This window comes from Carya illinoinensis, chromosome 8 (assembly GCF_018687715.1).
Source record: "Carya illinoinensis cultivar Pawnee chromosome 8, C.illinoinensisPawnee_v1, whole genome shotgun sequence".
In the NCBI taxonomy this organism is placed as follows: Eukaryota; Viridiplantae; Streptophyta; class Magnoliopsida; order Fagales; family Juglandaceae; genus Carya; species Carya illinoinensis.
This window is the reverse complement of record NC_056759.1, coordinates 35,067,252-35,083,703: the sequence shown is the minus strand read 5'-3', so window position 1 is coordinate 35,083,703 and position 16,452 is coordinate 35,067,252. Positions and strand designations below refer to the sequence as shown.

The window sequence follows — 16,452 nt, the reverse complement described above, 5'->3', positions numbered from 1 at the left end:
TTCATCAAATCAAATGACTGAAAAAGAATGAAGAAAATAAATCCAAGTTCCTGATCTCCTACACGTACAGGGTTTGTTTTTGTAATGCCTTGGAACCAAAAGCAGCTAGTACTACTGTTATATAATATGTGAGATCGAACATCAACCAAAGAGTAGCTAGCTAGCTCAAGATCGCTGCATGGTTTTCAGATGTAAAAGGTACATTAACTTGCTTTGAATGTGCAGCTAGCTTATTATTATATATGACAGAGAGGACGCCTCAACACCCACCCACCCACACACACACACACACACACACACATATAATATGGGATTTCCAGGTTGCATACATGGTTCTTTTCATGAACTATTTACGTACCACATAATCCAGTGGAATGTCTGACAAGGGCTGTCATGAGCAGAACCTTAGTGCTTTTTAAGGCTAGCTATCGATCGTTTGTTTTTGTCGACATTAAATGATTACTGGAAGAAAATCACGATGAAGAAGAATTAATTTGGAGACGAAATGGAAAGGGTTTATTCACATTCTTTGTTCACTGATCCATATATAATCTCAAGTAATTCATGATAAGCGTTTCACTCCCCGGCGAGCTCATGGATTAACCCTTCAGCATGATCTTAGACGTGCAGAAAACTTAACACGAAATAAATGAACAACTTTCTACAAACTTAAAATCCAATATTGGACTCTCGTTGAGAGATATAGCTAGCTAGCTAGCTAGCTATACTTGATCTCACTATGTGGCCGGAAGTGATCCACCGGCAGCTATAATCTGCTTCTCAAGCTACAGGCAAACGAATAGATCAAAGTTAAGGCTTCGAGACCAAAAAGCTGATGAACAACTAGCGTTTCTTAAACGATATCATATATGTTCTCTACAAAATGATCTTCTCCATACCTGGAACAGAGTTTCAAGCTTGTTTCTCACAAGGGAATACTCATGCTTTACTTGTTGCAGACATTTGAGACACCTATGCCAAGGCTCTACTCTATCAGAACATGATCATTAATCCCAAAGAGAAATGCATGCTTGGTCTAAGATATGTGGATTATAAGAGATTTTTTGTAAAAGTATGGGGTGGTAATTAGAAAACTTACCCTTCAACATTCTGCTCCTCGCAGTAATTCCGGAAGGTAATGCAGACATTCTGAACCCTATGCGCGCCAATACTGCCATAAAGATCCTAGTGATGAAAAATCTAATAACGGAAGAAAAGTGAAAGAACAACTTTTCCTACAGCAATCTTCTTTTGTTTCCTTTAGAATGCCCGAGTACTTTCCTTAGAACTGTGGCCTAGCCTGGTGAAATTGTCAATGTCTTCATGTGGGGGGAATGGGTACTGTTGGAACTAGTAAACAGTTTCCTCTGTGCCTCAGTACTAGTGAACAGTCAGTCAATGAATTTTGTGCAGCAAGATGGGACCTTTAACTTTCATTTATTTTCTGGAATTGTATTCCAGATCTGGATCGGCCGATTTTAACTTATTAGCCTAGCTAAGTCCATGCCTTGGAATTTTTCTACGGAAATTCCAGTACTCATTGGTATCATGGGAATCATGAATGGCTCAAGCCATAGGTACCAACATTAATGGATACACGTGCTTGGATCATGAAGTTCGTATTTTTTCCTCTTATGAATTTGCATCTTCAAGAAACTATGGTGATACGAAAATATATAGCTGTAAGCAGTGATGCATGTGCTGCTTCTCATGCTAGATAAATTTGGTTCTGAAAGTGGAAAAAATATGCAGCAAAAACTGCAGGAATGAATGAGGAAACAAGTCTAAACCTGTCACCTTAATATATCTATATATATGGAAAATATAATCGCTTCAATCTTGTTTTAAGGAGTTAACCCACAGAATACTTGAGAAAAGCTTTTTCTCAAAGCAAAAGGAGGCTAAAAGGAAAAGAAAAATAGGGAAAAGAGAGAATCACCTGGAGCTGCTGCCCTTGAACTGGTGAACATGGGCATCCACCTTTCTAAAATCTATAGTCTCTTGTTCTCTGAATAAGATATTTGGATTAAAAAAAGAAGAAGAAGATCTAAAAGGAACCCAACTACAATAAGAAAAAAAAAAATTTAAAGGCATTTCTTGGAAGGAAAAAAGAAGGAAAATCAAGAATGAGACATAAAATAGACTTGATGAAAGATGAGAACCGAAGTGCATACAGAGCTTTGGCCAGTTCATTGAGAAGCCTCTCAGAATCCTCAAAGAAGAGAGATACAACTTCCACCACAAAATCTGGGTTGCTCTCATCTTGCAATTGCTGAAGCTGGTTAAACTGCTCATCCAGAAATCCCTTTTCACATAGTAAACTTAGCATCAAAACCCAACCCAACAAGAAGAGAGAGAGAGAGAGAGAGAGAGAGAGAGAGAGAGAGAGAAGATAAGATTATAAACAAAGGCAGATGAAAGTCGTTCTAGCTTCTGCTTCCATATAATGTGCATAGTTCTTAGCATACTTACCTCATGAAAGAGTGAGGCTATGTAGTCAACCAACTGCTTCTGCAGCTGAACCACACCATCCATTGTAGCTTTTTCAAGTTTTCTCCAATCACTTCCAGATCTTAAAGATTCATTTCGTCATTCTTTCAATGTTTTTTCCCCTTGAAAAGAGTAAAACCCTGAGAGAGATGTAAGAAGTGAAACTCTTTCCGGAGAAAAACTCTCATGAGATTCCTGCCTCGATCTGGTGCTAAATATATATGCATACAGCAAATAAAGTCGCACTCTTTTCGCTTGTATTTCTGTTTTCTTTAATTCTTTTTCAAGTACTGTTCTACGAGACTCCGGGCATGAGGAAATTATAGCCCTTGTTTGTCTGTCGGGTTCTTTCACAAAATTGAGACATGTAGTTTTATAACTTTTATTTTCAAATTAAAGATCTCACGTTAAAACTCATATATATACCAATCCATGCCCTCTTTCCGTTTTTCCGGATATTGTACAATATCAGAAAAAACATCTAAAAAAATAAATTTTATGGTCTCAAGCTATCAATTCTTTTGTAATATAATCACTAAATTATCAAAGTTAATTGTCATTTTACGGCCTCTAAACCACCTCTCATTCCATTTTTTATGTTCTTTTAAGATCCGGCGGCCAACTCCTTATAAGATTGTACATGACAGTCGTCTAATTTTTCGTTTATCTTACTTCTTTACATGAATCAAATCTTGATGAGGTAATAATTAGGTTATAATTTACTATCATTCAAGTGCAGGATTGAAGACAATTTTAGTAATTTAGTGATCATATATAAATATATATTTATATATATATATATAACACAAAAAGGACAAGGTGTAACTATCATTCAAATTAGCTAGCACAACGTCTAGGTGTGTTTCCTTTCTTTTCATGTGATCAATTATTGCTCTCTTTCTCTCTGTTATTTCAATTTCTCCAACTAGTTTTGTTGTCTTCCAAGGTGCTAACTCTTTATAGGGTACGTACTGGCATGGCTTTTTCGAAGTCTTCCCTTTCCACTCCCTTGTGAGACGTCCTTGCGCGCTTGTCCGGCCATTTCGGTGGAAACAAATTTTCAGCCTCTTTTTGATATATACATCGATCAAATATTAGCTTAGTTTTACTTTTTCGTCTGATGATGCCATGTTTCTGACGGAGAATGGTGATAAAATGGTTGGGCATATATCCTTCTACAGTACAAACATATATATATAATTTATTCATGCATGTTTGATTCATCACTTGGAAACTTAATTCAGATCATTTCAATGCTCAGAAGAAGTTAGTACCATATATGCAGCCATATTTCACAAAAGATCAGGCAAAGCTCATTTTGAGATGTGTGGAACTGACTTGAAGTTGAAGACAAGTTACATCTATATATATATATATATATATATATATATATATATATATCACTGAGATGATCTTTAGGTAGACTTTTGTCTATTCTAAAAGATAATCGTGAAACAAGTACTACAAGAAGGCAATAAAAGCGGGGGAAAGAAAATAAACATCTCTTTCTAAAAGATTAAAAGTTGCTAAACACACTAAATCAACATCACAGATTTCAACAAAGTCGATTAAGTTTCTATTATAAAAGAGAAGACGCGATCGATGTTGTTCATGAATGATCCTATCTAGTTTTTTTCCCCACTTATCTGTCAGTCCTGCCCCGCTTTTTATCCCTTATCCCTTTGCATTTCACGCCTATGCTTTCGATCTTATCAAGATGAATCTTTATGAAATACCTGGTCCTCTTTGTTTTTCTTCTTGTTTGTGTTGCTGTCGTTGTTTGATTGGGTGCAGCACTTGATTGGATGACTGTTTTTAGGAATAGAGAGAGAAGGAAAAAAAAAAGGGTAAAACTTACTGTATGATATGCCCCTCAAAGATAAGCCACAACATTAGCTCTTAGCTTTTAATCTATCACGAAGAACATATATCAAATATCAAATCTTTCACTTATCCCACAAATTATTTTGTGATGTTTAATTGTTTCAATCGATCTCTTGCTAGGGAAACTTTGGTGCCGTAATGCAGTAATTTTTTTTGCAGGGGGGAGTCTTACGCGTGTCATGGGCTCAGGGCATTGTCTAGGGGGGACATGTATATGTTGTACTTGTTGCGTATTTGTAAGCACCTAGCTGTGACACCTAAGACCATCAAATGGTTCTCTTTTTACCTTTTTTTTTTGGTCATTTTAACTTAGTGGGAACCGAAGACTTTTATGGACGGCATCTTCACTTTTGGGCCCCAATGGTATCCTCTTCTAGCTCAAAGATTACCATTTTTCTTACAAGCAAACAATTCTATTGAATATTATTTAGAGTATAAAAGAAAAGGACGAGGATTCCAACAATCACTTCAAAACAATGTAAGACAACCAAAAAAGGATAAAATAAGGTAAAAGGAAAATGGGACGATAGTAGTAGTCACAGTGACATTGTTTGAAACTGCCTTAATTACCTAGAAAACTGCCACTTCTGCAAATGTTATTTATGGGGTTTGAGGTGTGGGCCACAAGGTGGACTGCGAATACTATGCAGACTTTGATGCTGCAATAAGGCTACACTGACCTTGAGTACTGAACTGGAGTAATGGAAGAATATAAGATTTGAACATGGAAAGGCTGTATTTAATTAGATTTTCAGAGTTTGGATTTGTAGGATCACATCTTGAGTTTGCTTGAGAGCCATGGAAGTTAGGAATTTGAAGGCTGATAATGGTAATAGTAGTAGGGACTAGGGACTAGGGGGTGGTGTTGTAGAAGTTAGTAGGTAAGATAGTGAGGGGTGAAGGTAGGTAGGAGTAATAAAATGAAAAGAAAAATGATGATAGAGTTTCAGAGAAGGAATCTCTCTAAAAGGAATGATTACTTTGACATACAACATTTCAAATCTAATCCATTACTTCAACGTTTTAACTTTTCTATTTAAGAGACGTTTCAACCTATATATCGTATCAACCTCTCACATAATTCTCAAGATATTGACATGTCCGAATCTCAAGATACTTGGTTCTGACTTGACATGATGCGCAGGCCGTGCACCCTTGTCTAGTCCACTGATATTGGTGTTAAACCGAATGGGGAGGGGGTCCCCAATACCATTATAATTGGGGAGCAAATGCTCATTTAAAACCCTTATCTACTATATCCTTCAAATGCAGAAACCACCAATACATTAGGACAACTTAGCATTTGTTTCACTACCTTGCTGCAAATTCTAGGAAGCCATTGTATTAGCCCCTTTATAAACAGCGTCGACCAAGACAATCCTGAGGGATTCATGAAGAACCATGACAGCCTCGGCACGGTGCGCCCCCCCTAATTATACATGTCCACAGTATCTAAATGAATGAATCAGTCCCTTATTGTAGGAGTCGAGAGATTTCCTTAACAAATTGAGAGAATATCCGCGCGAGTGGCTAGTAGGAGTGGAGGGATAACTCTCGTATATGGTATGCATGTGTGATTCCTTTCTGTTGATGCGAAGGGCATGTACCTAAGTGTGGGGTGGGGGTCCAATATTTGGTAGATTTTCTTGCCATTAATGTAGATGGCAGGGCAGGCCACAAGGATACAAAAATGTAGGATACTTTGGGGTATCCAAAGCCATGAATGAACAGAGACCATCAAGAAACCTTGCATGAATGTTCTTTGTCAGCACCCACAAGAAATTGTCCATCACAACCTTTATGACATGACATGTTATTTCGGCTGTCACCAAAAATTTAAATAACCACATTCTCTCTGACAAATTAGCTACTGAGCATGCTTGTATTGAGCCCACCTACACACCCACATTTATTTGGTCACCACCAAAGCAAATTCCCTATGGTTAATTTGTCTGTATGGTATGGCTGTGCTGCTTTGGATTGCCACTGATCCATCTGCTTATCGCCTTTTGTAAATAGCCAGGGCATAGTAACTCCTATCATGGGAGGAAACTTTGTGCAGAGTTCCATTACTAATAATGGATGAGATTTATTTATATTCATATAAATGAACTTAACAAAAGAATTGAAAAATGGAACAACTTTTCTTAAAAAACATAGAGACTTCAAGAGTTGACTCTAAAAACCTCTCGGAATACCTTAAACCAAACATCAAGAAATATTGGTCTCACTGATCAGAAAATAAATAGTCTTGAGAATTCTAACAGATCATGATTGATCAGTATTATAATCTTGTCTTGGTGTTGAACCATTAACATCAAAAAGGTTATATCAAAAATGATATGGGGCCAGCAATAACAGAGCCCTACCAGAACTTAGGCCGACTATACAAGCTGAAAGCTGCACATGGTTGAGAGGCTGTTGCCCCTCAAAAATTAATAATTATGTGGTCCCCCCTCTTCAATTTGAACTACGAATAACCTTTACTCTAATCTAATTTATCATCATATTTCTCCAACCTCTACTACTATTTGTCCTTTCATATCGAACACCTCATGCACAAGTCCTTTTCAGATCACACAAACAATTTTCTATCAATTTAGGATCGAGATTCTCAAACTATTTCATTATTATTAATAAACTATTTATTACTATTCACAAGCTATTCACTATTATTTTATTACTATTCATAAACTATTTAACTAATATTAATAGATATTTCGAGATATTATTAGTATCTAAATGAGCCCTTAAACACAAGACAGATATTCTTAGTATCTAAACAAGGAGATAATTACCATTAAACTATACCACCATTGTAACCATTGGTAATATCTTTTTGAGTTCTGCTATTTACTAGCAAATGTGTAAACATACCATTTATATGCATGATTTTTTCCCCAAATTTGAAGAGTATTGTCTGCTTCAAAAGGCCTTACCTTCCCAGGGTAAGAGTATCATTTCTTTTAGCTTGGACCAGGGTAGAAGTATCATTTTATTGACAAGAAGCTCAAGAATAGTAAACTTCCCGCCACGCCATCCCTGCATCAAATAAGTGTGAGAAATAGTTCCACTAAACTGTATGCTAGTATATACCCGTATCATCTAAGGATAACCTGGTCAGACAATAAATGCATTGTGCACAGTAATATGCTCTTTCATTTTCCTTCATTTTCTTTTTCTTTTTCTTGAAGAATGAATAACGTTACACAACATAGAATGAACCTGTCCACACGAATAATTTGTATTATGAATTTCGATTTACAAGATATACATAATACAATGGATTAGAACGAAAGAAAACAAGCATTTGCCACAGCAACACTTTGATGAGCCAAGATCATACCACTTGTATCTATTAGTCAGTAGCTATTCAATTGTCGGAAGGAAATAAACTGCATTTTGTCCATTAGAATCTCATCCTGCATTAGGCTGAGCTTTGACCAATCATTACACAAACATTCTGAAAGCAAGAGAAGGTGGCATCAGACACCAGAAGGTTCACATCAACCTGCAATAGGAAAGATGACATTACTAGGGTAGGCTTCGGACGTATAATAAAATGCAAGATGAAAATCAGAGACATAACCAAGTCCACAAAAGCAACAATCCCCCTCGCAATGTGATCTTAGTAGAGAACATTATGATTGAACTACATAATGAAACAAATAAAAAATATACAAAAAAATTATACAAAATATTTTGAAGCATCATATAGCCTTCACGATAACTCAATTATGGAAAGAAACCAAGTAGGAAAGGCAGTAATAGAATTGCCACCCTTTATGTCACTCTACTGTTTGTTTTCTGAAAAGTGATAAAAAATACAAAAAATGGATGCGAAGACACTGAATCAAAATTCTGTAACATGTATGTTAAAATGAACATAGAAAACATGTCATCCAAATTACAAAAATAAAAAGAATATCTATTTCAGAAAGAAAATGATTGCATCCTCCAGATATTATAGGCCCCATTTGTAAGTGCGACATGATACAGATATAATAGGTCCAAATATAGCAAGGTCAGAAGCATCTTTGTATACTTGTAGAGATTAAGAGTATGAACAAGTAAAGCCAAATTATTTCAATGCCCTACCTTCCTCTGAGAAGGCAAATATACCACTAAGCATGTCATCATTTTCACCAACTTCCTCGGATTTCTCCCCATCACAGGGACTACTGTTGCTGTCCACATCAGTGACAACTTCAGCTGAATCATGGGAGTCACACGAAGGTGATGCTTTACAATACCCCTCTAGAAAATATTGATCAAAGTCTAGAGAGTCATGTACTAATCCCTCATCAAGAATATTCATACTCAAATCAGAGCGGTTGGAGCTTATATTTGAAGCTTCACTGACCCCCCCACTATTTGATGACTCGATTTCTTTGGCAATGGTTCTATCAGCAAGTGAGTTACTTGTTAAAGAGGATAGACAATTAGTGAAATCAATATCCTGAACCATAGAAACCCTAGTTGTAGGTTGTATGGCAGAAACTAGTATACTTTCTGTGTTAATAAAACTTTTATTTGGCAGAGGCGATGAGAAAACAGATCTCTCTTCTTTCTCCACATTTGTATTGTTCCCAGGTAGGGTAATGGATGTATACGATTCCCCAGATAATCCTGATAAAAACGCCAGGAAACAAGTAAACTAATTAGCAACTCTTTTCCGAAGGATGAAGACATACTACATTCAAAGGCTTGGCATGCTACCATCTGAGTTTTCAACTGCGCCAAGTGATGCCAACTCAGAGTGGCAAACAATAGGATCTTCTGAGAACTTATCTTTAGTCGCATGAGAATCAAAAGATGGACTCGAGCATCTTACCCCAACAAGGCTCCTGCACAAAACAACCAAGCAAGTTGCTCAGTGGTTAGAATAGGTAAGAAAAAAAATCATTTCGATGATATTATTTTTTTTTTTTTAAAAATTAATAGGTAATCAAGAAGTTTTATTCATAAGAGAAGGTATAGCCCACGTACACAGGAAGTATACGGTATTATTTTTAAAAATAACTAAGACACCTCATGAGTGTGAAGGTTGGAAATTCAGAAAATAACAAGCCAAATTATTTTTCAGCTTAATAGGCCCTAAAGAAAGCCTGGGAGGCTGCGAAGAGGTCATGCCTAGAAGAAAGTTTGAATTTTGGATGACATCAGTTAGAACCTTGATAAAAATCTGTTAAAACAACAAAAATCCGTTTGATAGCCACTTTTTATATATAAAAGATATTTTATGCACTTTCCGTTTTCCAGAATAGAGCTATCTAAGAAATGAATCTACCACTACAATCACAATGAAAATTCACAACTGTAACGGTTCAAGAAATCATAATAACCGTTCCACAAATAATTAATGGCGTGATTCATTCCATGGAATATCCAAAAAACAAAAAAAACTGAGATGCCTATTGAAATTCTTGAGAATTATATCATACAAAGATACCACAAGCAGTGCTGAGACAGCAGCCTGTGTTGGCTGGATAGCAGCTCAAAAGAAGGAGAACGGAGGATCTTCGAAGATGAGTTGCTGAAGTTGGATAAATTGGGCATTATATATATATAATTGGTCAGTCTAACAGCTTCAAATAAGAGGAGGAATTTCGAGTTTTCCTTGTATGTTTCACATTAGGTCATTTATCATTACAAGATTTCCCTTTCCTAAAAGATAAAAGTAATAATTGGCTATGTTCATAGGTAAAGTCTGCCTACCTAATCAAATAAACTAACAATTTCCCATTTCATGTGGTGCATATCGCTGCCTCCTCCCTCCCTCCCTCCCTCTCCCTCTCCCTCTCTCTCCAATGCCACAATACGGAAACAAGCACATCATCGCTGTAACAACGTAACTCACATTTATCATTTGAGTGTGTCCATCATAATGAGACACATTGATCACTTTTCTAATTTTGCCTTGTCTCTGACAAAAGTGCATCTCTAGTGTTAAGTCAAAGTTGGGTTGCGGGGTGGGAGTAAACAAACTATTCACAGAGGCTTAAAGTAAATCTTAAAACTTGTAATTAAACAAGGAATCGAAACAAAAACAAGCTGATTAAAAATATTTTGAATTCATTTTTTATCACTGTATTAAGAGTCTAAGATTCCAACGTCCAGTCTTTCGTTCCATATACTAACATATAATCTAAAACATCCAGCTCACATGGTCATAAGTTTTTTCCATGTCCAGCTAACAAAAAACTCCAAGAAGTCTAATTTCTAATTTGTTATTCAGGAAACTGGAAGAAATCCATATTTCTTTGGTAGTCCAATATCCAGAAACTGTTTGTTCCACCCAGTAACTGAAGTAATGTCATTTTTCACCATGTTATTTCTCCAGTATAATTACATGGCAGATATGCATCAAATTTCGAGATATGTTCTTAAAACTCTAGAATCTAGATGCATATAGAGCATGTTTAGATGTCCAGCAGTGTTGCTTCTGAAAAAGAATATAGCATAGATGTGGATATCCTGCAACGACCCCAAGCATTATATCCAGAAATAGTTTAAACTTCCAATAATTCACATTTAATCATTCAAACCCCACAAAGAAGGGTATTTACTACTAACCAGAAAGTGAAGTAAAAAACACAAATAGAAATTAAAAAGAATAATTTATATCAACCACTTATAGATCAGGAATTATTTATGACATTATTACAAACTGATCACAGATATGCAAAGACCATTTACCTGTCACTCCAATTGGACTGAATCCTCAGGAAATGGTCAATAACAGGCAATAAATCCCTCCGTCTTATTTCAATCTCATGAACGGGAAGCTTCTCTATTTCAATCTCTCCACGGGTATGACTCTCAGTAAAATTCAGGTCATTAGTTCCAAAGCTAATCCTCTGGAAGGATATCTAGAATACAGATGATAGGATCATAAATATAGTTGCCAATGACAAAAGAATTGTCCCACAACGAAGTCCACAACAAGTACCTTAGAGTTTTGCCAGATTGGTATCCTGCCAGAGCTAATCTGCACCTCTGCATTGGATATATATAAGTGAGATCGTTCAACGGGCTTTACTAACTCCTTATTTCCAGTATAATTATCCTCACAGTCGGAAGTATCCATGACCATCTCTGCAGTTTCTTGTCTGCCAAGAGTAATCCCAGAAATGTATTCCTCTCTTTCTGGCCAATCACTTCTGCAAACATCCCACCATCGAACAGGTTCAACTTTTACTCGCAGCTTCTCATCTTGTATCTGCAATGAAGAACCTGGACCAGCTATAGAAGCAGCCCCATTTGATTCTCCTCCCATTGATGGAAACAGTTCATATTGAATTGTGTGCCCACAAGGGGTATAAACCAATAGGTTCTCCAAAGCATTGCCTTTCAGATGAGCAGGTAACATATCGTGAGGCACTGAATTATGAAAAACAGCAGCAATTGCACCAGATGGAATGGAGACCTTTCCTGCTGCAGAAGATGCCACATTACTAACTTGGTTGAGCCACCCAGATTGACTATTTTTTATTCTGCTAACCACAGAGAGAATAACTGGCGGTGGTGGTGGCAAGTGAGAAAAACATTGTTGGTTTATCATGAAAGATGGAGTGGACCACCATGGTAGAGATGTAACTGGCAAAAGGGTAGGACCATCAACATGAGAGTTCTGTATTTTGAGAACAGTCTCACCACCAAAAGGGGAAAGAGCAAAAATATGGCAGGTGCCCCTGGAAGAAACAATAGCAACCCACTGACTATAATGACTAAAACAGATGTCTTGTATCACCTGTGTAATGAGCACACGGTAAACTAGAACAATCACAAACATATAAAAGTAAAAACAATACAGTCCAGCAGACAAGAAAGCAAGAACATACAGCTGATGTCATGCCACGGTGGAGCTTATAGAGGTGCACATAAAAAGAGCCCGAATCATGTGGTTGAGTGAACGATCCATTATGTGAGGAAGACGGCATTATCCGGAAAATGTTTATATTGTTCCCATGTATTGAAGCAGTAACTAGAAGTGTCCCACTAGGGTCAAAACACAATGCAGAAATTGGAGTAGTATGGGCCCTAAACTGTGATACAACAGCTCTGGAACCAAAATCTTTGACAACAACCTACAATAAAGTTTTCTCAACATATAAAGATATTCTCAGATGTTAAAATAGGCAAACAAGTACCATTCAATACTGGAAACGTCCCTGTAACATTTAATATATCTTTTTAACTTATCAAAAAAATATATATATTTTTAAAAAAATTATTAATACTCACAATTGTTGAAAGAAATTAAGAGTCTCAAAAGAGCCCTTTGTTCATCTGTGGGTAAGCTGAGCTTAAAAGACCTCATGGCAAAATGAAATATAGAAGTCAACAAAAAAGTAGAAAGAGCATTGATCAGTGAGTAATGTTAACTTTAAAGACCTCAGGGCAAAATGAAACACATCAGACGATAAAAGTTTTTTTTTTTTTGATAAATAAACAATTCTATTGATCAAAGAATGGAAAAACCTGAATTACAACTCTGATGCCCCACCTAGGTAGGCACATTAGAGGCAAGAAAATCTTGAAGGGCCATGCCATTAAAATCTACAGCTATGGCCCATCTACAAAGAGTTCTAAAAAATGACGATAAAAGTAACGAGTTTACCTTTTTTGGACAAGTTGTGCAGCAACTTAAAACAATGCAAGATTGAAAATTATGGTTCTCCAATTATAAAAATAAAAATAAATTAATTAATAAAAACTGACAATCCCAGCATTATCTGTTTCTGCCATATGTGAGGCAATCCGACCAACTTTCCAACTCGAATTTGATGATACAGGAGAATTAGACCCATCAGGTATAAGCTCTTGACAATATTTTGACAAAGTTTTGTAGCCCATATCACCCAAATTGATTAATCCAGCAGCTAACTGCTTACTAGATTCCATGGCATAACGAGCCACTAAACTTCCACTTCCAGGTGATGTTGATGGGCTAACCCCTTGAGGAGTAAGACTTTGTGGACTGAGGCGGTCTGTGTTTGACAGCAGTGAGTTGTTGGAGGCATAAGCCAACCACCTGGGGCCTACAGCCATAGGTCCATAGCCGATGTTAACTCCACCCATTCCTTGGCTTCCCAATTGAGGGACAGGATAGGTAAGGACACTGAATTTATTCTCAAGCGTGAGTGCGTCGAAGCAGTATATCTGACAGAAAACAAAAATTGAAAGGAAAAAAAAAAAGCAAGCAACACTGGTAAGATTGTGAGCATAGCATATAAAATTACTTTATTTTAAATCTAAACAACAAGGCCTTCCTCCAATAACTGGCTGGTTTAGCAATCACCAATTCAACAACCATCTAATATGATTCATCATGGTTTTCCAAGGCTTGGTGAAGTTATTCCACATAGAAATCTATTGGATGGTAATAACCATCCAAACTGTTACGTTCAGTCCAGGATAAAGGTAAGAATTGTACTTCCAACTACAAGTACCCTCTTAAGTAACTTTAATGAATACTCGACATGTGCTAATGCTTACTTGTGTTGCAAGGCCGACAGCCACTATTTGAGGACTGCATCTAACCATGTACACAGTCGACCTGAATCTCAGGACATGAACATAAATGTGAGACCTTAGTGAGTAAAACCGAACAGCATTAGGAGAGAGGGCTCCTGTTTTTGGTTCGGTAAAACCATCCCTGACCAACCCATCTCTTGCACTTTGCATCAGACCAGAGCTCTTTGATTCATCACATGCAACTACCAATAGTAAAGGATGCAATGGTCTGAATCCTTCACGACCCTCAGACTTTGTAGGGAGGGGCTGCATTTGTAAAAATGTAACAGGGTCATCTCGCTTCAAAACAAGTTCACTGAAGTTAGAGGCATTGTCAACATCAAGGACTTGAAAGCCATTGGAATAACCGAGCAGGAGAACACATTTAAAGGCAGAGAGACCAAGCTCTAATCTGTCAAAGCCAGCCCATAATACCTGTTTGGGCAAAAGTAAAAAGCTCTGAAAACTAATGCAATAGATGATAAAAGAGTCTAAAAAAAGAAAGCAACCATAAAGCCATTATAGAGAACAGCGAGCAAAAAACTGGAGTCCTCGTTAACCTATGGAGACAATGATCAAATAAGAAGGAAGAATGAGATGCAAGAAGGCTTCCAAGTTATTTGATCGGATCCTTTCCCCATTCTGCTTGATCGATGCCATTTTCAAAAGGACACAAGTTATTAAGTTTGAAAATATGTGGCTGAAGTCCAAGGAGAAAGCCTGATGGACTACAGATTCATTTCAAGGTACACCAAATTACAGTCAATAGGCTAATCATAGAATTAATAACCTTTTACTTGCCCTACTAATCAATCAATCAGTACTTCACTTATGTATTCCTCAAATAATATAATCATTCGAAAACATTCATTTCTATATTTCAACCAACACTATACAATGCTCCATTTCGTTGCTAAGAAATCAAAAGAATATTAAAACTGAAATATATATAAAATGGTAAAAAAACTTCAGCTTCAAAGTATTAACAAAAAAACCACCACTTCCTTAGTTGAGGCAAAAACCACACATCGAAAAAACCGTACCAATGCAAATAAAACAAAAAAAAAAATAATATAATTCCACTCAGGAAATTAAATTTCAACAAACTGAAAACCATCAATTGATTTAAAAAAAAAAAAAAAAAAAAAAAAAAAAAAACCCACATTTCAGTTTCCTCACCTTTCTAAGCAGTCAGACACAAAAAACGAAGAAGTTAAACCACGTATGTTCTCAATATTTCATCTTCATCACTTTTATTATCCTTGTATTTTCTCGTAAAAAAAACACCCCTTAATCGAAACCCGGAGAAAATGAAGTAAAAGGCAGGCGGCAGACCTGGGCTTTGTGGTCTGGGCTATCAGTGGAGATGGAAGCGGAGGCAGAGCGGACACCAGAGGAGGCGGTTTTGAGACAGGAGGAGATGAATTTCAAAGAAGTAGGAAAAAAGCCATTGCCATGGCGGCGGTTGTTTTGGTTGGTGGTGGTGGTGGTCGTGCAATTTCCGTTGGGCTTATTATAGTTGGCGTGGCTCTTCATCCAGTGAGTCAAAATATTGTACAGCCGGCAAAGGGAGGGAGAAATTGGGCCGATAACGACGAGTGTACGAAACGGCGGCGTTTACTGGTTGTAACGACGGTGGTTGTTGTTGTGGTGTGGTGGTGGGTGCTGATGGCAGTTGGATTTTTGTCCGTCGATGGGAGTCGGTTGGTTTCTTTTGTACTTGCATTCTCTGTCTCTCTCTCCTCTCTCTTTTTTTTTTTTTTTTTCCCTGTCTCTCTCTCCTCTCACTCAGTCGTTTTTATTTTTCTCTTTTCATTTTAAATCTTTGTTTTCCACTTTTGAGATATTAAAATATTTTTTATTTTCTAGTTTTAAGTTTTCCTAAATTTTATATAATAGTAAAGAAGAAGGCTTTAAAAGATTTTTCTTATTTTCATTTTAATGTGGCTTGTCTGTTTATCATATTAAAAAATTTATTTTATTATAAAGTAAATTTAATATATTATATCAAGTCATATCAGCTTGTAAATTTATTTTTTATAAAAACTTATTTTTAGATATAAACGATAAATTTATAATGAAAAATAAAATAATATATCTATCTATTTTTCACTTCACATCGAATGGAGGTTTGGGGGTAGAGATGAGAATTTTGAGTTGAGATGAGAGTTTAAAATATTAGTTTTTAGTGTTATTATTATTTTGAAATTTAAAAAAGTTGTATTGGGATTTAAAAAAGTTGAATTGTTTATTATATTTTGTGTGAAAATTTAAAAAAATTGTAATGATGAAATAAGAATTTTAAGTTTGAGTTGAGATTTTTGGATTACCAAATCTGAATAAAAGCTTGAAATTACTCCTCTTGAGGTGGCTACGAGGCTATCCACCCCCTTATCCCTTACATTTCTTTTTAGTTTTTTAATTATAATTCTTATAAAAAAGAATTTTTACTTTTGATTTAATTATGTGTGAATGAGTTTCTTTTTTGTATTTTTCAAACTTTCCAGGATGGATAATTCAACTGCTAAAAACGAAATTACAATTTTATCCTCGAGATCC

At 36.3% G+C, this 16,452-nt stretch overlaps 2 protein-coding genes across 13 annotated transcripts; both read right to left on the bottom strand.

The window, feature by feature from the left end:
* Nucleotides 1-493: 493 nt before the first annotated feature.
* LOC122318544 (histidine-containing phosphotransfer protein 1-like) lies at nucleotides 494-2,844 on the bottom strand. Of its 5 annotated transcripts, none has more exons than XM_043135994.1 (6): nucleotides 2,473-2,844; nucleotides 2,175-2,305; nucleotides 1,940-2,062; nucleotides 1,100-1,171; nucleotides 900-990; nucleotides 494-785 (listed from the first exon to the last, which is right to left on the bottom strand). In XM_043135994.1, the coding sequence occupies exons 1-6, from the start codon at nucleotides 2,533-2,535 to the stop codon at nucleotides 738-740; spliced, it is 528 nt and encodes a 175-aa protein (XP_042991928.1). In that variant the 5' UTR covers nucleotides 2,536-2,844; the 3' UTR covers nucleotides 494-737. The 5 variants fall into 5 exon arrangements, with proteins under 5 accessions (XP_042991928.1, XP_042991930.1, XP_042991929.1 ...); XM_043135996.1 differs by having other exon boundaries at nucleotides 1,940-2,008; nucleotides 2,163-2,305; nucleotides 2,473-2,842; XM_043135995.1 differs by having other exon boundaries at nucleotides 900-972; nucleotides 2,473-2,834.
* Nucleotides 2,556-15,667, bottom strand: LOC122318543 (autophagy-related protein 18h-like). Of its 8 annotated transcripts, none has more exons than XR_006244865.1 (11): nucleotides 15,229-15,666; nucleotides 13,876-14,328; nucleotides 13,099-13,539; nucleotides 12,219-12,464; nucleotides 11,327-12,127; nucleotides 11,074-11,246; nucleotides 9,094-9,221; nucleotides 8,473-9,003; nucleotides 7,721-7,885; nucleotides 7,314-7,416; nucleotides 2,556-4,299 (listed from the first exon to the last, which is right to left on the bottom strand). XR_006244865.1 is itself a non-coding variant. In XM_043135990.1 (9 exons), the coding sequence occupies exons 1-9, from the start codon at nucleotides 15,427-15,429 to the stop codon at nucleotides 7,881-7,883; spliced, it is 2,979 nt and encodes a 992-aa protein (XP_042991924.1). In that variant the 5' UTR covers nucleotides 15,430-15,666; the 3' UTR covers nucleotides 7,526-7,880. The 8 variants fall into 8 exon arrangements, 3 of the variants coding, with proteins under 3 accessions (XP_042991924.1, XP_042991925.1, XP_042991927.1); XR_006244863.1 differs by lacking the exon at nucleotides 2,556-4,299 and adding an exon at nucleotides 6,112-6,426; XR_006244864.1 differs by lacking the exon at nucleotides 2,556-4,299 and adding an exon at nucleotides 6,112-6,410.
* Between the last annotated feature and the right edge of the window lie 785 nt (nucleotides 15,668-16,452).